The sequence below is a fragment of the Maylandia zebra genome, linkage group LG20, assembly GCF_041146795.1.
Source record: "Maylandia zebra isolate NMK-2024a linkage group LG20, Mzebra_GT3a, whole genome shotgun sequence".
In the NCBI taxonomy this organism is placed as follows: Eukaryota; Metazoa; Chordata; class Actinopteri; order Cichliformes; family Cichlidae; genus Maylandia; species Maylandia zebra.
In genome coordinates this window covers 9,206,720-9,232,707 of record NC_135186.1, presented here as the reverse complement: position 1 = coordinate 9,232,707, position 25,988 = coordinate 9,206,720, and the positions used below count along the sequence as shown (strand labels likewise).

General features: G+C 39.6%; 1 protein-coding gene across 2 annotated transcripts in view; it reads right to left on the bottom strand.

The window, feature by feature from the left end:
* Positions 1-25,988, bottom strand: part of mtcl2 (microtubule crosslinking factor 2) — an 89,015-nt gene that overhangs the window by 56,614 nt on the left and 6,413 nt on the right. For both annotated transcript variants that reach the window (XM_004553988.3, XM_004553987.3), the window contains exons 3-4: positions 25,686-25,808; positions 13,775-13,924 (exon numbers count right to left, since the gene is read on the bottom strand). In XM_004553988.3, the coding sequence (XP_004554045.3) occupies positions 13,775-13,924; positions 25,686-25,808 (273 nt within the window). The remainder of the gene's footprint in view (positions 1-13,774; positions 13,925-25,685; positions 25,809-25,988) is intronic.

Sequence of the window (25,988 nt, the reverse complement as noted above, 5' to 3'; positions counted from 1 at the left end):
AAGTACAGAGCTATCCCTGCCAGGCTTACAGCTGCTGTGGGACATCACGGTAGCAGGGTAACCATAGCAACACACATGACACAGGCTATGTCGCCATAGTAACCGCGGTGCAGCCAGACTATCATCAGCGGGAGGTGCCAGCTATTCATTTTCCACGTCTCCACTTCCACATCACAACAAGGCCTGGCAGCACCGTGATGATGTCACCCGGGAAGCAGGAAGAGGGCGATGTAGAGAAGGGGGGAGACGTGGAAAGAAAGGGAGGAGAAAGAGGGAGGGAAACAACAGCAAGAGAAGAAGAGGGAGAAAGAAAGGGCATAGAGAGGAGGTTTTGGGGGGGAATGGATGGATCTTAGGAACAAAAGAGACGCACACCCTTGTAACCCTACCTGCATGTGTGCAGCCATGTTAATCTCCTTGCTGTGGTTTCGCGCAGCCACGGCTGAACAACGTCAATACCCAGCAGACCTCCCATTTATATGCATCAGCACCAAGCCTCGACATTCATCATACAATAGATACTATACGGACCTCTCAGCCCCAGGCAATAAACACTTTAAACACTGTATCTTGAGCCAAGTCCTTGCAGCTAAGAAAACCTCAGACTCATTTTACTACATTTTTACATAATCCATGTTTGTTTTGGTTATTGCGTGTCTGTCATTTGTTTCTGTGCCGCATTCCCCAGCTGTCAATCAGACGCTGGGGGTAGGACTGAGAAGCCTGTGGATTTCTGCCGAAAAGGTTTAAACTGGAGCTTTTGTTCCGTCTTTGTTCATTCATGGCCCTTGGAGGGCCATCTGCTAATACAAAACATTCAATTTCTCCATTTTCCGAGCCGCTTGTCTAGCTTAGAGTGGCTGCAGTCTGCAGTTGTCAATGGGTGAACGCTGAGGTATACCCTGGACAGATCACCTGTGCATTAAAAGACCAGCAGAGATGGATGACCACACCAAATAAAGATACAAAAATGAAATATATGGGCAGTTTAGTTCACTGATCAAGCAGACGATCGTATGGCACACAGCAGCAGCCCCCTTCTTTTCATTCCTACTTTTAACTACTCCCACTCTGATAAAGGTGAAAAATGCCCCCCAAGAGTAAATACAAATATACATTTTCTTGACTTCTTGTTCTTGATCTCAGTTGCATTTAGGAAAATTTTCCATTGCTACTATTTGGAACGAGACAAATAAATAAACCAGGCCAATATCTTGGTCAATACGAACTTATTGTAGTTTCTTAATATCAGTCTAGCTGTACTGACATTATTCAATAAACAGCATTCATCTTTTTTTTTCAAATCTGTGTCAGCCTTAAATACTGGATTTCAGTATTGAGTGACTAAACTCGAAGAACACGATAACTTTTTTGGGTTTCAAGCTACAGCGACTGGTCTGCTCAGTCATCAAATCCTTACAAAGTGATGAAGTAATCTATTACAGTATTACACACTCCTCAGTTTTAATATTAAGATTCTGTTGTCTGTAATATTATGAATTACATGAAGTATTTGAGTTATTTGAAAATCACCACAATCTGTTTTTATTCATTTTTAAACAGGGGCTTTAAAAATCATTCTGTGAGCCACACAGTGTAATTATTAATAACCTCACTATGACTGGATATCGACTGGACTTCAGCTACGATCATGCTGCAGCACTACCGAACAAGAAATCTAGCGTATCGGGTGTTTTGGTTCTTCTTCCACAGAGGACCTCATCAGAAACCACAGTCTTTCACTTAGCAAAGGGTGATGCCATTAAATTTTAAGGTACTCTACCCTTTTAAAAATTTAAATGCCTTTATCGATTTGGCTCTGCTCAAGTTAGCCTACCTCCAGCCAGTTTATCTACTGAACACTGAGATCCCAGCAGCAAAACCACAGACAGGCTGAAGCTGCAGCACGGTCTGTGGAGCAGATTGACAGCCATTCAAAGAGGTTTTTATTCCTGCGACGCTGAAAAAATTCTGAAATGTCACAGAGAAATCGGGTTTTGTGTCTAATCCATTTCCTGACAGAAAAAAATTGAACAAACACGCAATGTGAAAAATAATCCAGCCTTTTAGGATGTGGCAACTTTGTAACATTTCCAGGTAAAGTTTATACTGCTCTTACAGCTCCAGACCTTTTGACTTCCTGCCAAGTGAACCGATTTACTCCTGACTGAAAAACCTTGGAAAGAAATTCTGGATTGGTGTAAATCATGCAAACATCCCACTATCTATTTTTGCTTTTGTTCCAGTGAAAGATTAGATCTACACACTGAGGTGAGGATGTGGTACACCGGTTGTCAATATGCTAAACTAAGACAGTTTAGACAGTGGTTGTGAGAGTGGCATCCCGTTGGCCTCGAACAGCTTGTCTGTGCACTTTCACTCATTTTATATTACACTGTTTGTCCCTTCATGTGTTTCCCAGTAACTATGATGGTGTGATAGCGATCATTATGCACAATAGGAAGCTAAAGAGCCTTCAGCAACCTGTACTTTTCCGCATGCAACGTGTCAACACATCTTACACACCAAATGTGTGAAAACGGTCCCGTTAGGTGAAAATAATCAACACTTGGCATTTAATTAGAAGCAAAATCCCAAACTCACAACTCTACCAGATATAGATTCATGCATACACACACCTTCAGCTTCTTTAGTCATCCTATAACTGTACTCAGACGGCAGAGTCGGTGTTCGGTAGCAGCATAACGCACTGCTGAGCAAATTACCACTGACATCAGGACACATAATTTATGTGTAATTCATGAACTGAGAGCTGCTCGGCATCAGTCTAATGTGACGCACATTTAGACGGCTAACACTCCCAAAAGTAGACTTCTACATAAATTTTAAAAAGGTGGTTGGAAACACTCGCACTTATGGGAAAGTAGAGTGCACAATGAAATCACAGGGGGAAACGTTGGATCTATATAGCCCCTATATGAGACAATCAATAAATCATCACACTAACACTACACAAATACGACCGCAACAGAATGCACACACAGCAAGTAAACCCTGCTTTGTGTGCGTCTGTTGGTGTGAATGTGTTGCATTTCCAGATACAATGGTCCTCCCCAGAGACCAGAGCGAAGCCTCTTCAGCCAACCCCAGTTCGTCCCTACAGGTGAGATAATCTGCACTCCAGTCAGCCTTTAGCAGCTTGAAACCTTTTAATGGGTTCGAGACAGGCAGCATCCCTCCTCCCCTCCATCATCCACCTGCTCTATTCTTTGTCCTGTCTGTGTACAGTGTGCTGTCTGCAGGCTATTTCCTATTCATTCTTCCAGTCTCACCTCCCACCTCATTTCATTTGGCTTTTCCTTTGTATACATACAGATGAGCGCATTAACTATTACATACTGTTCTTCAGTTATAGGGGCCAAATAATAAACCACATGTCATACAGACAAATGTAAGGTGAATTCCTGAACTGTTTCTTAGTATTTAAGCAGGAATTTGGCCACGTTTATATGTAAAAAAACATTCATTCTTTCTGAAAATATCCAAATTTTGGACATAATCTAACCCTTTGGAGTCCAAATTACGTGACCAATTTAAGACGACAAAGCAGCAAGACGCAGCCTCGCTGAGTCTCGGCTTCACTGTGTGTCGAAAGTGCAGACTCCAAACTATGTTCCGGTTTGTAATCCTAACAGTGCAGTTATATGGATTTATTGACAGTCCTACACGACAAAAACAGACTAAATCCAGCAAAATACCCGTGCTTATGTTGTCTGTCTTGTGTATATATCTTACTCCGAATAACACATAAGCTGTTTAGGTGTTTTATGACAAGGATCACATTTAGTGTTATATTTTAGATCCTCTCAGTTGATATTTGGGATTCGGGTATTTGTTTTAGTTTGACATTGCAAAGCACAATTTGGTGCTGCTATCCGAAAGTGTGTGTGGGATTAGGCTTAGGGTTAGCACACATGGCTTAGACTTTAGAGGGTTAGGAAAAAGCAAGGAAAACTAGATTTAAATGAAATAGAACATAAATGATATCAAAGCATGAGAGACAGCACAGCTACATTGGCTTTAAAGGTGTTTCATTTGATACTTTGGGGTTTTCTGCATTTGTTTGAACTTCCAAAGCACAGTTAGCATAGGCCCAGTATCAATATGTGCATATGTAATAAAATAGGTTCTACTGTGACAGTGTTTGAGTAGATGAATAGTGCTGTTCTATGCGAGTGACAGTGATATTTAACCTTCTGATATTTACAGAGTTGTTGTTCTTAATAGTGTGACCATCTGCTGCTCTCAGGGAAACATTCAACTACTTACCTTCTGCTGAAAAATATAATAATAATTATATTTGACATTTTCTAATATTTGAGCTGTAGTTGCTCGTGTCCTTACTGACTATAAACCAGCAGCCTGAGTCAAATACTACCATCAATATTGGTGTTTTTTCACGGATGACGATTTCGCTCGTCTTTGTGGTTCCCGAAGGTTTGATCATTTTGCAAAACTTTTTTTTGTTTTGCTTTTGTAACTTTTGGTAACGTTTGGAAGAGGTACAGAATACATCTGAATGAGGTGATGCAGCGGTCATTTTCTGGTGATGCATTAGCACAGGAAAAAAGGTGTCCTGAAGTCAAAGGTGAGCACTTATCTGATATTTTACAACAGCTTTTAAAGGCACTCAGCCGATCTGAAATGCAGGTCAGAAAACAGCCTTTTCCTGACTCCTTTTTCCCGTTCTTTGTTTCTTCTCTCACTGCTGAGCGGAGAACAGCTGCCAGGCTATCACTATTCTGTCAATCTATTAATTTAAGTTAAATAACCGACTCAAAGTGAAATTTTTGAACAAAACGAGAACTATGAAGACATCATCTAGGATTCTAAAACTATGTAAATGTGCTTTAAGCATTACTGGCCTGTTTGTGGTGTTCTCCTCCAGCTTGAGCCCCCTGTGGGGTTGCTCTCAGTGAACGGGAGCTACAAATTCATCCCCTCCCTCTTTTGTCCTGACATTTATCCACCCTCTCTCCCTCCTTCGTTCTGCCCTCCAGTCCTCTGTTCTTCCCCTTCCCTCTTGAGTGTTTACACTGTTATTGCTCCCCAGTCATCTCCCAGCATCTCAATCCGTGACTCGACCAGCTCTCTGCCCTTCAGTGCGCAGGGGTATCTTCAGACAGACTCATGTTACATCTACTGAGGCATGAAATTACCTCTGCACCCCCTACAGGCCCCTAAAAGATGCTCCACTGTTGAAAAATGCAACACAAATATTGGCACTAAAGAAGGGGTGGAGCACGCAGGCGGAGATGAACACAATGCTAATCATCGGTTTATAAAAGCGTCAAAGCGAGGAGAAGTCATGTTAGCTCTGATCTCCCCCCGAGTGAGTGAGATACTGTCAAAAAAGTTAATCTGAAATTGATTGGATGATGGTGGGGGATGATGACAGGCCGTGCAGTTATAAAGCGTTTGGCTGTTAAACAATGGGAGATTTTTCAAACATTTCAAAGCACGTGCTTGTTCCTGGTTATGATAACTAATGCTTTTAAGAGACCTACAGTCACATTATTCTCCACCATGAGTAACACCTTGTAATCCAGTGTAATCTGCATGCTGAAACACACTGTTTTACACAGAAGTTGCTTTAATAATAATAATAATAATAATAATAATAATAATAATAATGATTCTTGATAGTTGAGCAAAAACCCTATCTGCATTATGTAATTAGCGAAGTCCTTTAGCACTACTATAATTCTGTCAGTAACTTTAAACAAAACAGTGTAAGTGTTCATCCCTCAGTCAGTATGGAGCGCCCAGCTGTGGATGTCTGTGTGATATACAGGGAGAAGCGGAGATTCAGGCCATTACTCTTTGTTCGCCCTTGTACTGCTCTCTCGTTCTTTCTGTGTGTGTGTGTGTGTGTGTGTGTGTGTGTGTGTGTGTGTGTGCCTATAAGGGCTTTGAGTTCCCAGAGAACATTCAGCTCTCCTATTTTTCTATATTCTAGTACACGTATATGTGTGTGTGTATGTGAATGAGTACAAATGTATCACTCTCTTTCTCTGTGTATGTGTGTTTGTGTGTATTTGTGCATGTGACTTCTGTCTGTCCCACTGGTACCGCTGAAGTTCCCATCGACCTAGAAACCCTTCTGGCAAAATTCCCCCTCCTATCTTTCCTCGTCTCCTCTTCCTTTCTCTTTTTATCCATTTTTTATGCCTTCTTCCCACCAATAGCTGTGACGGCCAGAGGCGTTGTGTTTTCTGAGTATCCACCAGCCCGATGTTAATTTCATCCAACCCGATTCTTATACACATCAACACCTTGATGATATTTCTTAACATGTAGCACAAAAGGTCTTTACACCCTCACAGAGCACATTTTTGTCCAGTACAGTATAGTTACCGTTATAAAAATTATGCAATACTGCCGTACATAAGCACCACCTGCCATAATGGAAAGTGCAAGGCGAAGTCGGAATGGTGGAAGATTATTTCATATACGGGTTTGACGCCACCTGAACCCATGTGCCTGGACTGCAGTGATTTTGTTTTTTATATGTTTTTTTTAATATGTTTTATTTTGTCTCCCCTGTCCCACTTTTCCTCTCTTCTTCTCTCACGATATCACTCGCTTTTGTTCGCATTTTTAAACAGCAGTCTTATCTGCCATTCACAATCTAAATCCATTCCCTCTTTTGTTCCCTTTATCTCTTTCCATGCCTCATTCTCTCACCTGTCACTCCTCTGAACTTTGATTCTCTTCCTCTCTCTTCCCTTTTACTTTCAGTCTCTCCGCTTCTCTTTATGTCGCTCTAGTCTTGTGTTATGCTCTAACTCAGTTACGCCTTGCAGCATCCTGACACACTGTAAACAGGTTTCCTCACTCACAGAAAGACTGTCATCGCCTATCATTTTACTCTTTTTTTGAAAGTGTTCACCAAAACTTTTCTTCATCTCATTGTCTTCCTTAAGTCACATACACATACTCGTTTTCATATCTTAGTGAGGACATCTCATTGACATAATGCTTTCCCTAGCCGCTTAGCCGTGTGGGACTAATAAAGGTTATCTTATCTTATCTTATCTTATCTTATCTTACCCTAACCCTGACCATCAAAAATTAATGCCTAACCCTGACCCTTAGCCTAACCATAACCATAACCTAATTGTAAACCTGACACTAAAACCACATTTTGAGCCTCAAAAATCCCTTCAAGCTAATGGGGACAGGAACTTTGTCTCCATAAGTGACTGTTGGTCCCCATAAATATAGCAGTATGCCAATTTTCTGTCCTCACGAAGATGTCTAAACATGTACACACACACATATACACACACTACCCTGTTTCAGGTGTGAAGTGGGGTTATGTGACTGATTTTTCTCTAAGCCTATCTTCACCTTAATCAATCACTCTGACCCAGATAAGTTCAAATGTGGACCACTTTGATGCTCTGACCCATTTAACAACACTTGTGTCCCTGAAGACAACACACAGCTTTCACTGTTGGCCTGACATGGAGTGTCGTGACTTGTTTGGTATGGAAAAGTAAATAAATACATTTTAAAAAATGACTAACATGTGTTATTAATATAGTGCTGCTGGGTGCTTCACTGTTTCCACAAGTGTTTCAGGTTATCTTCAGACAAAACACTAAAATTTAAGATATTAAGCCCGTATTGACACAAATACATCCCCAGTAACACGTCGACTCACATACAGGCACAAAAGCTCACTCCAAAGTCTCTGGCTACCCCTGCCCCACATCCCTCAACTTGCTGCAAACAATAGGCAGCACTTCCTGAAAGACAGGAATAACAGGGAACAGTTTCCTTCAGCAGTAAGTGGGGAATTAGAGAGAGTGAGTGGAGAGGGGCATTTAAAAGTAACAAAAAGGAAACAGCCCTGCAGGACTGAAACATACAGGCTGTGATTAGAAGTACTTACCACTCTGCTTCTCCTTCATTAAGCCAGACAGAAAACATATCAACTATATAAATGTGTAGGTCCCCATATACACAGAAGTCCCCTTACCATCATCAACTAGGTTCTGAACCCTCATATGCACATATGCAGACACACACACACACACTCTCACAGAAAGGGAGTATGATCCCTGCTGAATGACCTTCAAGGGAAACATGGGATTTAAACCCATGCAGAGAGGTAATGGTGTGTGTGGGTAAATCTGAGGAAGAAACAATTACAGAAAGAAAGAGAGAGAGAAATGCACAATGAATAAAAACAAGCACCAGAAAGAGAAATGACATGCCACATTTCTCTCTTCACCCTCCAGTCACTGAGGATTTTTTTTCCAATTAAGGCTGTTATCTCCTCCACTGCCAGCCCTCCTTACAAGACCCCACCCACACGGTATATTCCCCCTCCTCATCATCTCCCTTTTCCTCTTTCTGTCAGTATTTTTTGCCCTAATTTCTTCTTCTTTATCCTCCTTTCCATAATTTCTTTGTTTTATGTCTTCTTCTTTTCTTCCAATATACAGGTTCAGCCAACCAATCAACAAACGAACTATGCTGTTTGTATCCCCCAGTTTCACCTCCCTTCCGCCTGTCTACCTCTTCATCTTTCACCTTCAGCTCTATGTTGCTCCTTTGTGTTTAAGCAGCTTGGGGCAGAGTGGCCATGGCTGGAAAGGGAGCTTCTGTGTTCTTTTGGTCAGCTTGTATTGCACTCTGTAAACAAAGACAGCTCTGGATTGGTGCTAGGAGCACAGCAGCACTGCAACATGGATACATTCCTTATCAAAAAAAGAGCCAATAAAGAACTGAGTATTATCCAGGGTGGCAAAACTTTAGATTTATGCCTTCACCTAAACCAACAGACAGATATGCTGTTAATGCAAAATACTTCCAGGCAGTATCAGAAGTTGATCTGCTGATATCTGCATTACAAGGTCAGTGTCCTTTTATTTCTTCTCATCCGTCTCACCTTTGCCCTTCACTAAGCGAAACAGAAACTCACTAAAATTCAGTAAATTGGTGTTATTATAATGATAGTACCTATTTACAGTGAATACAGTGGCTCACTGAACGACAACATCCAGACAGCATAAATGGTATTAACCAGAAACAAGAGCTGCTTGTTCTGTTGATTGTTACAAAGAAGACGTAAATAAAGTGTGAAGGAAAGTAAAATGAAAGAAGGTCTCTGGTTGAATGACAGGCTGGCTTGTATTCAAAAGACAGAGTCTCTTGCAACCTCAGCTTTATTGTCTTTCTAACCATGATTTTTTTTCTTTCTTACATTCCTTCAATCAATCCTTCCCTAACATCCGATAACTCTAACCCACTCCTCCCTTCATCACATCTGACCTTGCCTCTGTCAAAGGTCAAGCAGCTGGAATGGATCGATGGGTTTTGGAGAGGGAAGGGAAGATTGCAGCAGCAGAGGAGGGGAGGAAACAAGACAAAAAAGGCGAGGTATGAGTGAGCGAGGGAATGAGGGCTTTGGTATGAAGGAGGGAGAGGGGGCGGACTGGCTTGAGTAGGAGGAGCAGGAGGAGCTGGACAGAGGAGAAATTTTAAGGGAGAGAGGAGAGAGATGGAAAAAGAAATCCCTGCATCAGCATTCCTCTGCGTCTCTATGGGAGCAGCAGGAGAGGAGGAAGGGAGGGAGGCAGGAAGAATAGAAGGTGATAACAAATGGGGAGATGCAGGAGGAGAGCAGAGGTGCAATGGAGGAGGGGAAGGGAGAGCCGGGCTGTGAGAGAGGGATGAGGGTAAAGGAAAACAAGGGTGGAGAAAATGAATGATAGAAAACATTGCCCTTCTGCTTGTTTGACTAAATTAATTGTGTTTTACGCGTGTTTGTCTAACAGTGCGTATACATCTGTAGAAGAGAGGCAACTGATTTAATATAATATCAACCAATATTATCTATTTTCCGATCTATTAGTATTGATATTTATAACAGCTGATAATTAACTATCAGCCATTCCTACATTTACAATGGATGCATCCGCATATTAGCTTTAGCTCCAGTTTTTACACTGGGCGCCCTTCTGGACCCGACCCTTCAAAGGATTTTTTTAATTCGGTTTACTTCATGTTTATTTATATGCAACCAAATCATAACAACAGTTGTCTCAAGGCACTTTATACTGTGAGTTTTCATTTCAGTCTTGATTTTTACACCAGAGAGCACTCTGCAAACTTCCCTATTGGGAACGCCGCAAACACAACAATCATCTGAGCTGAGTAGATTTGGGCACAACATAATAAATAAATAATAATAATAATAATAATAAACTATGCGTAACAGATTTGGGGGAAATCTGTTTATGTTTTTGTTTTATCTGGATTAAAAAAAAATCGGCTCATGTAATATCAGAGTTTTAAATCAGAAACTATTGGTATCAGTATCAGTCTTCAAACTCCTACATCGGTCAGACTCTAGCAACTATTAAAATTCTTACTTAACTTTTACATGAACCATTTTCTAAAAATACATAAGATAGGAGACAAATTCACGAAAAATCAACTGAACGATTTAATTTCTCCACAAAAATGCACAGTTTGAATCAAGACAAGGCTTTTCGGTATGTAATTATGAAAGCGATGGAAATATTATGATGTGGCCTTTTCAACCCAAATTGACATTTGGAGGTTTGGACCAAAGGGTTTGAGAAATTTGTCACTCTTTATAAATAAAATAAATTATAATCTGGAATTCTTCAGTGTGGGATTAATGAAGTCTATATCTATGCATAAATGACATTGCTTCCTATATCAAAATTGACATAGTTTTCTAAAATATGGCAGATCTTGACCTTCAAGTTACCAAATGGAGAAGGCTAACATAATAACACTAGTGCACCATCCAAACCTGCTGTGATTAAGTATTAAGTATGTCATAAAAGAGGCATCATTTGCGGTCAGTGAAACTAATATGTTACAAACATATAAGTAAAATACTGCAATTAATAATGTGAATGTACCTAAGGCTAACACACAACTGCCAAAGACTAGCATATAAGAGAAGATTTGGCAATGATAATATAAAGCACACATGCAACAGCGGTGCTTGTTTCTATCATTGTTTTTCGCTCTGCAACTGGCAAACTAAAAAATGATAGCAGCCTATAAGCATATTGACAACGATTGCTAAAAATGTGTTTTTATTATATTAATATAATACAAAAACATGCGCATACAGAAACCTACCTATAAGTCCAACCTCTAATGTATAGTTTTTACCATTTATAGCAACACATGATACATATAAAGCAAAAACTAAAAAAGAATATTGACAATTCAAACGAGATGTAACAATCAAATTACATGTTTGTCTGCTTCTAATTGACATTATTTCTGTTTATGTAGCTAAATCATTAAAACTGTTACTCTACAGAAACTAATCCTCCTGTTTCCAGTTTGGTATTGATGGCCTGCAGCAGCAGCAGCAGCAGCAGCACAGTAAAGGTCTAGCCAGTGCACCGCACAGCTCTTCTTTTTAAAGAATATCGATATCAGTGCAGACCGTGGGCTGCAGTCACCACACAATCAATAATTCACAAACTTAATTTACAGCTGTGAAATACCAAGGCCTTTACTGACTGCATGCACTCCTGTCTGTGTGCTTAAATCCCTTTCTGTCCAGTGTGTTTATCTTCACCGTATAATTTTTTTGTGCATATCTGTGTATATTTTATCACTCTCTGAAAGGCGGCCGCTCTTATCACTCTCTTTTCTGTGATGTACTTGAATTCTTGTGTTTGTACTGTGCAGTCGAAGGTGAAACACAGATGAGTGAGACATTCCTTTGTGGATGAACATGCACACAAACACAGCTCTCTGAATCACATCAGCTATGTGAAGAACTCCCTTCACTGAAGGGTTAGCATGACTCTGCACAGCAGTCCCAAAACAAGGCTTATGAAACCATGTTAGTTCATAGCACATCAGGCATCCAGTCAGTCAACAGCCTGCTGTGCTAGGTGAGAAATAACCATGGTACTTTCCACTTGGTGAGACTTTGTAGCTCTGCTTTAGTGTATGATTGGTGACATAATACAATAGCCAATGGGCTATTTTGCTTTAGATGGATGAAAGCTTTCTTCCAAATACCAGGAACTATCAGGATCTTTTAATTGTAAAAAGTAAAACATTAAAGCCTGTGCTTAAAAAATGACAGTATAAATAACAATTATAACTCCAAGGGAAGAAATTTCATAGCAACAAGATTAGCATCCGGTTGTATCCATTTCTAATGGCCAACAATTAAGCTTTGTGGAAAACTGACATTTTGATAACTGAAAACAAAGGGTTGTGAATTTTTTCATTATGACTCATTACATTATTCAGATGACTCGAGAGCTGCTGTGTTTTGAAGGAAAAGCATTCAAAATGTACAGTAAAGAAAAACACGAACTGCAATATGAGATTTCAAACAAAATCTCATATTTGCAGGATATTAAACAAACCAATAATACTTTTACCAATTAAAACTGCTACAATATAAAAATCTATTCCACAGACTCATGCAAAGGAAGCTCAGTCTTTAAATCAAACCATTGGTGAGGGCTGGAAATATAAATCAAATCATTGAGATATTAGGGTGTTGCATCTCCATCACTGTGGATGTTAGGGATGGGGATGGCAAGCAAGCTATTTGAAATTCACTGAGAACTGTTCATCTATTTTTAAACACCCCCCACTTGTGGAAGCCTCACCTGGCAGAGTTGCACTGAACCTTTTTTTTTTTTTATTTTTTTTTTTTTTAGAGAAGGTCAACTAAGATTTTTTGACATCTGTACAGTGGCATGAAATCTCACAGTGCTACACATATTTCAGTTTAATAGTAGTATTTAATGGTAGTTCAACAGAGGCTGGTAAATAGTGCAATATTGCAAACTTGTAGTAGTAGTACAAGATACCTCCAGGAGCTGAGAAAAAACAAGGGGAAATGTATATAATAGACAAGAAGCAGCTATTCAGAATGTACGTATGTGTATATCATCTGTAGTGGATGCACCACTACACTTCATCTGAAAGACAGCCAGGTGAAGGGTGATGAAACCCAGCCATCTTCCTTCAATCCACAAACAGCAAACGCCCAATTGTACCAAGGGAACACACAGTCCAGCCAGACCAGAGCAGACAGACCCAGATCCCCTGCCAGGAACCCAGCCATCCATCCCAACCCGAGCCACATCAGGGACCTGGTCCTGAGCCAAGGCTGTGACCATCAGACCATTAGACATTGGCAAAAGAGACAATAAGCAGAAAGAGGGAGGAATTGGATGCAGAACTGTAGCCTCATTTTCTGCTTTTCACTCACATTACGCTTCTCTCAGACCAAATCTATGTGCAAATACACTTACTCGTATTTTTTCCCATTAAAAAAAAAGGGCAGCAACATCAACTCTGTTATGTTTATTTTCACTTCACCGAGTCCTGACATCAGTTTCTATTCTTCCTTTTCATTACAGTTTTTATTGGCTACACTTAGTATAACAAAAAAGTCCCTAGAGTTGCAGCCGAGTGGCAGAAAGGAAGTGAACACCAGAAAAGAACAGACTCTCTGGAGGCTTCAAGACAAACTGAGCACAGTAAACAGTTTTCTTCAAAGGTCCCAAATCCACGACAGGCTAAATAGGGATCTGCCTGAACCTCAGTGTTTAAATGAAATTTCTAGTCAAGTCTGAACCTAAACAAACACACATCTTAACTTGTAGTCTTGTAATCTACTTCAACTGGCAAACCTTTTTTAAATGGTTTCTCAGTACATGGCTTCTGCAGCTTGGCCTCTCCTGACTCAGATGCAAAGTTTTGATCCTACCTTGTCAATTTCCTGCTGCAGGACCTGTTTAGCGACCTCCAGATCCTGCAGGCGGACCCTCAGCTCCTCATTCTCCTGCTCAAGACGACTCCTCTTCTTCTCCACACTGTCCAGCTGGCTGTGGAGACGGATGGACACGTCCTTTGCCACCTGTGAGGGGAAGATGGAGGGGTAGAGGTTGGGAAGTTTAGCTCAGTGCGTCAGTCGTCACAATGATACCTAAATATCATGCATGAAAGTCCGTTTGCCTCAGAATTTCTTTTACACGATCAGGTATTTGGGCACACAGACACATATTAGGACCCTGCAGGTTGTTCGCTTTATCAGATATTATAACAACATTATGCTGCCTAGCTAAAATGCTAAAATCATCCATTCATAGACTCCTTCAAGACCTTATCATCTTCATCGGATCGTTTCAGTTTAATGACAATATCCACATAACATGAATAATGTGTTGTTCAAGTTATTAGGGCATGATCCATGATCCTAGGAAACACCTAACAAGGAACTAAAGTTACAGACATAATCATACTGTGGTGTGTACTTAAAATATTCTCAGCTGTAGCAAACCTAAGTCATATCCATTTAATTCAGACATCTAGGGTAAGAGTAGTTTCAAGCAATGTGTGTATAAATGCATATTTTTCTCCAAAAGGAACCCCAGAGTGTTGTTATCTCGGATTGTAAGTTCACCAAGGTTGAGGGAGGTTACTTATTATGTTATTAATCTCTGTTCAGGTAAAATAGAACATCTGGGCTATGCAAATATCAGAAATGTTATTAAAATAGTGCTGGAGAAAAAAAAGAACTAGTTAAATACTTGTTATTTGGGCTGAGACTTAAGAGTGTATTATACATCAGGAGGAAGTTTATACAGGCACTACTTGGGGACAATGATGAGGGGACTTTTTTTTTTTCAATAATAATACCAGAAAAGATAATTAATAGCAGCCTAGCAGGGACTGATCTTTTATACATAAAATGATCTCATGAAAGTCTGATTGTGCCCCCCTCCCCGGACTGCCTCCCCCACCACCAAAGCCCTGAGGGCAGTTATTCATTAAAAGTTTCTAATGTCAGAGAGTGACACCAAAGTCGACACCAGCAGCTGGGGGAAAAAATTTTTTTTAAATCCCATGTGACAACTGCATTGCGGTTTTAGTAAAGCTATCATGCTGTTACAGTATTAAAAATCAGAACAACTTCTAAAATGAGGCGAGTTAAATAAATTTGTCTAGTTTGCAAACTTGCATTGCATGAAGCTGAATTAAGCAGCGTTTTGCTGTCTGAAAAACAAAGAGTGCCCTGATCTGCAACACCGATGCAAAACTGGTTCTTCAATGTGTTTTGGGGAAACAATACACAAAATTACACACCGACATCATCCCGAAACACTGTATTCAGTATTCACGTCATAGTCTTTACACAGCCAGTTAAGAGTTTGCATAGGGGCCCAGTGATATATCAGCTGATGATTGGTATTTGATAAATATCGAAAGGTCTGAAAATAAAGTGTGAAATATACTGATGTCAACGGCTGTTTTTCTGTTGTCCCATATTCATTCACATTCATGTGTTGTGGTTTGTTTGTTGTATCAGGATAGAAAGGGGAATAAACTGACAGCAAAAATCAAATATACAACCCCAAAATTATCAGTGTCAGCAGTAACACACAAACACTCGAATCAAGACTTTTTAGCATTTTTTTCATAAAAAAATGTCTGCACAAAGTATGATATCGCACAAAACACTGTGAAGAATTGCAAAAAATAAAAGGTAGTCAAATCCCAATTATGGCTTTCAGTATAGAGGTTTGTCAATTATCTAGCAGTGAAAATTACCAGAGGCTAATGAGCCGAAGCCCCGACTAAAGAGCAAAAACTATTCCACTGGACAGATCGCTGTATCGCATTTAATCAGTCATCGCTGGTTATTAAAGAAGACAAACACAGAAAAAATGAGCTTGTGCAGAGAAAAGGGGTCATTTGCTTTAATAAATATCAATTTCACCTTCAAACTGATTGCTTTTTGCTCAATTCAAACTAAATATGAGGGCTTTTATTTTAAGAGGCTGCATTACATTTGATCAAATTAAACTTTAATGGTTCCCATTGGGAACTAAGTAAAAGACTTCATCTAGTGTTTCGGGGGAAAATCTGTTCAATCATCACTCAGTAGTTCAAAAATGCACTTAAACCCCATTAACCTCCATACTGATTTAATCTAGTGGGATGAGGGTTTTTGTCTCCAATGGTTTAACAGTTTATACTGACCACTTTTCATTTTAGCAGTTAACTGGTGCAGGCTTCAATGATTTGTTATCAATGAACTCGTTGTATTTAATATTTAGCTGTGAGACAGGCAGGTGTGAGTTTTAAAAAATAGAGGTGTTTTTTTGTTTGTAGTGTAAATAGTGCATATCTGAATAGAAGCTGCAGCACCAGTGGAACCACTATTAGTCAGAGTGGATTTATGTGGTTTCAACAATACTCCTGTTAGAGTTTATAAATGCATGTAACGGACTGTCTGCTTGTGCACTTTGTAAATGTGTGTGTGTGTGTGTGTATCAGGTGTCTGTTTGAGCATCACTGGTACAGTGCGTCTCGCTGCTTGTTTGAAACGACTCTCTTGAACACAGTTTGTAATTGTACGTCTGAATGTGTTTTTTTTACGTCTGTGTCTTTGTGGATGAGTTTGAATTGGTGCCAGGATGCACAATGCCCCTCTGTACCCTCACTCTATCCAAATGCTCTCGCAGCTCCACCATGCTCCAATTCATGCTCAAATGTGTGTGTGTGTGTAGTTTCTAATAGTTCCAGTGGTATTCAACTCATTTTAAGTCTTTATTTTAAGTTTTTTTCTGAACTTTATTCAGGCATCTCTCATCTTATTATTATATGAAGAGACTTTATTTTAGACAAAAGTTATTAACATGAAAATATTATTTTGTTGCTGTCTGTCTATCTGTTCATTTTCAGTCACCTCACATGTTGGGCTGGTTAAAAAAATATACCAATATAAGCTAACCAGTTAGCTATTGAACATTTAGTAAACTGTAATGTACTGTACAGCTGGATCCAGGAATATTTGTACACTGACACAGTTTTTCTAGTTTTGCTTCTATACATCATCATTATGAATGCTGCAACAGTCAATCAGGATGTGACCGAAATGCAAACTCTTTAATTCAAGGGAGTTAACAAAAGTATTGCGTACGTCTATATTTCTATATAACATGTCCTTGTATTTGTACACCCATACCGTGGTAAGCAACTTTTGACCGTTAGACTTAGAGTTGATTAGTTGATTAGTTAGAGTAGAGGTGTCAAACATAAGGCCTGGGACCAGAATTGCCCTTTCTTTGGAAAATGTGAAGGAGGGCAAAAATCTTGGACTTTTAACTTTATTTTCAGACGTTTTACAACTTTTCCTACCCATGCAAACCTCTCCCATGGCCCTTCATACTTCGTCAATGTAATTAAGTAATAGACAAACATTAAATGTGTTTTGTCTATCACAGAAATCTCTGTTTTGTAAAATTAGCCCACAGTAAAAAAAAAGAAAGAAAGAAAAAAAAGAAAGAAAAAAAAATACTTAAAGGACAGTCTGAGGCATGAGCTACCAGAACTTGATATCCCTAAGCTAGAGCAAAAACAATATATAAAAAACACAAAGCCCAAAAGTTTTTCACTATGCACACACACAGATTTATGGCTTATCCATCTCCCCCTTCCTTTGTTCCTCCTCCCACCCTCACTTCTATATTGTCCCCTTCATTAACACTCCTTCGTCAGCCTTTTGACTCCCAGTAAATGCTGCACTGTTCTTCTATGTTAAAGGGAAACGTGAAGGAATTTAATACCATTGAAGCTGTGGTTTTTACCCAGCAACAGAGCCATAGGATGTAATTAGAATTCAGTCAGGGTGTCAGCTGACTGAGAAGATGTGTGTCTGCGCGCGTGTGTGTGTGTGTATACATGTGTGCATGTGTTAGAGAATGAAGGAGCGAGTGTGTGACAGGGAGGTGTGGAAGAAAAGCATTAAACCTACAGAAAAGGGTGAAAATCAGGCCGCAGGGGGGAAACAGTCACATCATTCTACAAGTGGCAGTTAGTCACCCAATCACTCTTTTTTTCATGCACACTGTGCGGTTATTTGTGTTTGATTGCGCTTAACAACTGGAGTCTTGTTTCTCCACAAACACACACACAGCTGCTTTCTTTCCATAACGGACATCTCTCTTTAACAACGACTCTATCCCTGTAGATCTTATCAGAGGGGTTTTATGTGCAGCCGCTTGTGTGTGTTTACGTGGCCGTGTGTGTATTTGCATGCACTTGTTCTTATCCTGAGGTACAAAGCATACAAAAAAAATATTTGGCACTCGCCTCTTGAAAGAGCGGTTTAAAAAAATTAGATCAGTCTAATTTAGACATACGCAGGTTATCTGTGGGTTTATATTAAGGCAAAAAGTTGAGCATGTGCATACTGTACTTATCTGTGTTGGTGAAGGGTGAAAAAAGGTATTATGACAAATTATATATCAGTTAATAATTTACAGAAATCTTGTAAAAATATATTTACAGATAAAGAAAATATAATTTATGTCTTTACCTCAACTCATGAACAAACTCTTTTATTCAATATGTTTCTTTTTTAACTCATGCACTGCAGCCCAGAACTGCTTGTGATAATGCAAATGCCCAGTGCAGATAACAAAATGATCTTTTACATGCCAGCTCAGTAATGTAAAGTCTGTGTGTTGTGTGTGTGTGTGTGGTTGCACCACTTTTCACTCATCTGAGAATTGTGCAGGTTATGATAATCTGATGCATCACAGCCCATGCCTGTCCTGGGTCCTGCTTCCTGCTGTGCTCTACCGCATATCTCTTATTGTCTGAGGTTTTCTTTTTTGTAATTTTGTCTCTGTACACCACCACTGCGTTTAAATCAAACAAATAAGTCTTTTAGCTTTAATTCAGGGACTTAGCTAAAGCATTGCATTAACTGTTTAGGAATTACAGCAATTTCTATGTCCAGTCCCCTGGTTTAGAGGTACAAAATTAACTGAGCCTTTGTCTGGCAAGTGCTTTAATTTTTACCTGATCAATTAAACAACTAAAAGATCTGGAGTTGGTTTAAAGTGGTGCGCTTGCATTTGGTAGCTGTTAACCAGAACTGGAACAAGACATTAATGTAAGTGAAGGAGGCCATTATTGGCAATGACAATGAGAAATAACAGCTTAAGCAAAATGTCTTCATCTGTTTCTTCCACTAAAATCCTTAGTTTACGTGCTAGCAGGTTGGCATGCTATATTTGAATTGCTCAACAGCTGAAAGAAAACTTTTCCAACATTGCTACAATGAGCCTATCACCAAACATTTTCTTGAAACCTACTCTAACTAAAATTCCAGAGCTTAACGGAAAAGGGTCCCTAGGCAAGCTCATTCTTGATTTTATGCTAGCTGGTAAGAAATCACCTGAACTGAATGGATGATAATGTACTCTGCTACACCGCACACGTAGCTCTTTAAGAAACAGGATTTACATGTGTTACACCACCTAATTTCCAAGAAAACATGACTGAGTACTGACCTCGGATCTACAGCTGTTCTACCTCACAGCATACAGAAATTAAAATAAGACTCATGCTAATATCGTGGTTCAGATAGCGACCGACAGGTTCAGTCAGTCCTGATGGTCTTTGAAATCACTCACAGTTACTAAACCACTTTGGCTTTGTCCATTGTTTTCCAACTTTGAATTTTTAAGTGCTGAACATGTGTGGGATTCACAGTTCCATTTCTGAATGCCACTTCACTCTGCTTTGTCTGCCTGCACTCCAGCGCTATAGCCATTCTGCTGTCAAATCAAATAGGAACATAACCATTTCTGCTAATGTAAAAATATGACAGTAACAATTGTTCAGTCTGTAGTTTTATTTACATCAGCACTCTGCAGCGGTTCAGCCTTCCATTTACCAATTTAGAAATCGCTGCAGATTCATGTCGGGGAGCGATGACTCTAGTGAAACTGTAACACTCAGCCTTGGAGTTGAGCGCATTGTTTTTTTTAATGAGCTCTGAAATATGCTTACAAAGAGTGGCTCTATGTAGAATTATTGACTGCCTACTGTTAAGCTGAACCCATCAGTTTATCTTGGATCAGAGTAATGCTGAATAAGCTTGTAGCAGCACATATAAACAAGGAGTGTTTTTGAAAAGCTATCTAAAACACCGCTGCTTGCTTGTAATTTCATTTCAGGTAACCCATTTTGAATGTTTGCATGCAGTAATTAAACAGTCGGATTTTTTATTTGACACATAATATGATACAATAAAAAGCCACGCAAATAACTGCAGTATATTCAATGGAAATTGCTGGCTTTTTTGACGTAGCTGGATAAACATACATTTGATCCTGTGAGAACAGGAAACAGCAGCTATTAATAAATGTAAACACGATGACATGCTGTCTAGGGAATGACCAGTCTTCAGTCAGTCCCAGTGTTTAAAGATAATATGAGGTCATTAATTTGAAATTTGAATATGAATTTGAATTGAATTACAGACTGGAAGACAAAAACTATTTCAGTTCTAACTATTTCAATCTAAAAGGACAGTTATTTATATTTCTAGGCCTTCAGTGATCCAAAGTGGATATCTTCACTATTGCTTCGAAAAGCCTAATGTTGCATCAGTGCATCATTTTGCATGAGTCCTGTCATCATTTACAGCCCTCAAAACACAACCATGATAATGATAACTTATCACAGTATGGAGGAAAGAAAACATCCCATATGACTCTATCATTTGTTTTTATTAAACTTCAAATATAATTCAAGGTAAAGGTGAGGAGAACACATTTTATTTAAGTCTGCTCAAGTGAACTGCCTGATTTTGATGGAGACGGTGGGTGACACAGAGGTAGCCCTGGTCTTGATGTTTACTGTTCACGATGCTGACCTTTTCCACAGTCGTCCAACATTCTGGCCCTTCAGTACCCACTTAGAGGGTGTTACGTCACAAGTGGTCTGCTTCGTGTCTATATATAAACCATTATGTGTGAAAGAAGAAGAGAAACAGACAGTGTTGTGACAGCTGTGCAGGCTGTGATCCATCTATCTTAGAAAAGAGGGTGTGAGAGAGAGAGCCACAAGGAGGGAGAGAGGTAGTGAAAAGTGAGGAATTCTCACAGTCGCTGGCATGCTGGGAATGTGTGATCTCGCCTCCAGTATCACCAGCAATCATTTTTAACCATGTTTTCATTAATGCATGCATACAAACAGGTATCTGCTCAGTAGGGGTGGGACTGAAGCTGCTGTAGTTCTTCACAGGGCACGTCCTGTTGCTATAAGCACTTCTGCTGGACTCTGTAACATCCAAAAATAATTCTACATAAGCATTTTACTGTTAACTTCCTGAAATGTAAAGCGTGACACACGCATGGAAACAGCAACTTCCTACAGTATGTGTGTGTTTGTGTGCGTGTGTATGTGAGAGCAACACAAGAGGAACATTTTTACTGGAACTCACACAGTGTTATTAAACAGTAAAAACAAATCCCACTTTAGAAATTTTTATCACAAGCACACACACACACACAAGCACACACACAATGCAAATAAGATATAAGATAAATGTACACTGCTGCTTTTGATGATAGTGAGCATGTGTGCGTTTGGATGGCTGTCTTTTTGTGAGAACTAGTGTAAGGCTTTCAGAGTGACGACATCTTGTCTAGTCCGTAACTTTTCAAGATGCATTGAGGTTATAGCTTGTGGTTAGTTGAGTATATTTTTAAAAAACATGGTTCCTCTCAGCTGGAAGTCTGTCTGATGTTCATGCGTGAATGAGTGAGAGGCAGGATGACTCTTGACCAAGTGACAATGCATTTATAAGAACATCTACAGGAAGCACCCTCCCCCTAACACGCACGCACACACACATCTACTGTGTGGTACAAAGATAGGAAGTATTATAATGGAAAAAATGAACTGAACTAAATGACAAAACAGAGAAAAACGAGAAAAAGAATTCATAAATATTTGTCAAATTATTATGGTCTACTTTATATATCGTGTTGACATTACCGGGAGCACAGACTGCACACAGGTACCATATGTAGCATAAATATTGTACAAAGCACCGTAAAGCTGTCCCGATTTACACTCACTGCTGCAGAGGGCAGGGGTGTCTCCTTATTTGGGCAACTTAAAAGAAGTGTTCAAGGCCCAGGCCTAATGCTAAGCTATGCTAAACACCTTGTAAATCTCTCTCACAAAGGGAATCTACTCATCTTCTGAAAAAGGTAAGTTCACCTTAAAAGTTTTGCCTTTTAAAACTATATCCTTTTAAAATATTACTTGTTCTCAGGTGGAAATCATCTTAAAACAATCTACTTGAGATACAGTCAGATACAGTCACACCCTTAAGACAAGTGAGTGAATAACTGACTTTTTTCTGGAAATGTGAAGTACCAATGAGCTAACATCATGAGAATCCTAACAACTATTTCCTCTGTGTGTCCAGATGCCTGTTGCCTGTGGGAATGAGAGTAGTGAGTGAGTAGGACAGGAAATGATGTCAGGAATTCTCATAGAGAGTCTGATGGCTGTAGACCTACTGAACCCTTACAAACACGCATATAAAAACAGGCAGTCACATGCAAGCAGACACCCGCAAGATTTCTAAATGGGCACAAATAAGAGCACATGATGTACATAATGACATGTTTGTGTCAGAAAGTATTCACATGACAAACACATTAGAGTGAAGACACACTCTTTCTAGTTCACCATTTCTTTCACTTGTCATTCTGACTTTTTTCCATCTGACTTTCAGCCCACGTGCTCTCCCTAAAGGACAACTAAAGGCCTTGAGAATAGACTGAAAGAGGCAGAGTAAGGAAAGGAGGAGTACTTTTGCTGATTTGTTTCCACTTGCATGCGAGTGAGTCATCGAATCTAATGCATCAACAGTAGTTAAGCCAATTACTTTTGCAAAGCAGCTCAGGGCAGAGCTGCTCGGCAAATCAAGGTCAAGTTGGACCATGAAGTGCAAAAACACTGGGGCGCGTCAACCACAAGAACCGTAGCTCAATAAAACGTTTTATACAATAAGTTCGCACATTTCTCTGGAGCAAGAAGAAGAAGAAGCACTGAGATTTTCACTCGTGTTTACTCTTGTTTAAGATAATCAGTATGACTGTCATACTTGATAGCTGTTTGGCATTGCACCAAGCTTTTGTGAGGCCTACTGTAAATGCAAAGAAACATGTATTTTCAACCCGCTGTCAAAACGAAACTTACATATAAGGAGTGAAAACCAAAGTGGAGCTTTTTTCTTGTATTGTTTGATTTTAGTTGAGTAATTTAAAAAGGTGAATCAGTGAATGTTTATTAGTTATTTTATGACCATCTTGCAAAGCCTCAGGGACTTACCACCCTTTACTTGGATCACTAGCTGATCTTATGGAGCAACAGCCACTCAATCTAAACTGATAGTTTTATGTTACATTGCACTATGAAAGGGGCAGTATAGAGCTACTACTTAATGCACTTCTGTGTACAAATGAAAACACTGGGCTTTTTTGAATCTGGCCTTCTGGACTTCATGCTTATTAAAGGATAAGAACACTGACGCCAGCATACCATTGCTACACTGGTAGATTTTGTGTAAAACTTTATGATGCATCCCCTTACGATGAACCATTATAAGGGTACTAAAAGAGATTTCATTTAAAAAAGGAAAATATCCAAGTAATTTTATGTCAGTAAATTATTGATTTTTAAACAGAGTATTTGTAAATTCAGTGTGGTTAAAAATATGGGAAAAAATCCTTAAAAAATTAATACAGAAAACTGCTTCATTTTAAAACGGTACATTGTGCCATACTTTTACTTTTACTGTGGGGATGAACTGGGGGATGTTTGTGCATCTTACTGCTTAATTAACTGTGCATTCATTTTTGAGGCAATACTCCACTCAAACCTATGAACATTTTCCAATTGAAAAATGTCCTTTGATTATTTTCACACATCTGATGTCAACTTTAGGGTTACTAAAATGTGCACAAAAATACAACAGTGCTAATATTTAGTTGTACAACAAATGGCACATTACAGACAGTTGGATGATTTTGGTTTCTATGACTTAGTTAATGGCAAAGTTGAAGAGTCTCCAAACAATTTCGCTTGTTTTTATAATTAAACTTTTATGCTCTGAGTCAGAAATTCAGAGCTTTTAAATCTGCAACACTGAAAACCTTTAAACAACGTCAATTTTTTTTAACTCCTATTAAAGCAAAGTGAAGATTAAAGTTTTCCAGTACAGCCTAATCACAGTGGAGTCATAGGGGTAGGTAGAGTGTGTGTTTTTAAAATACGAATAATGAAGCTACCAGAATAAACAGAGGAGTGGCTGATACACACTAGAGAAAGAGAAGCTTAGCCACGGCTTAATGCATGCAAACACACACACACACACACACACACACACACGAACACACATGCAGAACAGTATGTTGTAACTTGACCTGGCATCTGAGTCCTTGGCCCTGTCGGCAACAAGGCACAATCAGCCATGTGTTGTGAGAGAGAGACACAGAGAGGGCAGACTTGTCTCCCAGCAGTGTGATTTTTTTCAGCTTTCTGTGTTAACGATACCCCTTTGCTGATGCAATCAACAGATGCAGACTTAGCTCATTTTCCCCCTCAAGCTTTAGTCTTTCCATGCATCATCCCTGCCATCACTCCCCTCTCATTTTCTAAACATGACAACTGGCCACTGAATTCAAACAGGGACTCCCTTCTGCCTTTGAGTTGTTTTCTCATTGGCCAATTTGAATTTTCAAACACTGACCAACCACCCCCTTCCCTTTTAGTCACAGGATGTACACTCATCCCTCCCTCTTTCCGTCCTCACTTCCCTCCTTCCTTCCAAAACAACCAGATGGTGATACAGCAGCTAAGAGACAGACAGCAGCAGCGGGCGGGAAGCCCTTCGAGAGTGATTCCACGGTCTCACTCTCTTGCACGCTCTCTCTCTCTTAGAGGATAAAAAGCCCTCATTGTGTCGTCCTTCACGTGGAAAATGTTGGAGGAATGCTATAAATTTCGCACAGAGTAACGGTAGTCCAGGGTCAGTGTGACAAAACACACACACAAAGGCTTTGCCCTAAACTCACCGTGTTCCTGTACAGCTACTGCAAGGCCCTACCAAAACAGACTGTGCACATAGACACATTTATAGTGTCTAAAATGTATCAATTTTATCATTGGTGGGGGTTTCCTGACTAATCAAATTAATTGCCTGTATAAGTGGGTTATTACAGATAGCCCATGTTATAGGAAAAGGAAGGAAATTCTTCAGAAACAAAAGCTCGAACTCGATGCAGTTTTGTGACTTTCAGAGTGTGACAAAAACTGGGTCAAAGGAATCTCCATATACAGACACATCATCAGAAAGCATTACTGTATCCAAACATATCTTCTCTTATGTCACAAAAATAGTGATTGAAGACCGTTGCATAGCAAAAATTATGCAACCGTGTGCAGTGAACTTATGATCTTGTCGCCTTTGAAACAATTGCTTTGAAGAATGCAAGTCTACGGCAAATCGCAGCAAGCTGGATTCTCCAAGATTGACTGAAAGTGGTTGCCCAGAGGTCGAGCGTGTAATGCCTGAACCTCTGTATATTTTACTTCTAAAGATCAAAGATGGTAGAAGAAGTTTAATTAACTCGTTAGCTAATTAAACCTGACAGCTGTGTTTTTATTATTGAGTACCTTAGAGATGCTGGGATTAAAGACAAGACATCTAACGATGTTCCACTTGACTCTTTTTGAGACCAACTTCATTTGAGTCCACACATCTTTTAATTTCCAGCTCAATCTCCAACACTTACTTTTACATCCTGCTCTAGTGTTCGTATCAGTTCTCCATCCACTTGTCCTGTTTGGGCCACGCGGATAGAGCGTCGTTCTGCCTTCCTCAGCCGGTACTGCAGGATGCGGCAGGTCTTGTTTGCCTGAGGAACAGGGGCAATGTCAGCAGATCATGTTATGCATCAGCTGTCTAATCCATCTCTAGTACTTTGCTTCACTGCACTGTTCCTTGCAGCAGTCATGTGCATGTAGAAGAAATGCAGAAAACATAAAATGGCAGGAAAGAGCATTTGTTGCATTTATTTTTGGAGCCCAAATTTGCT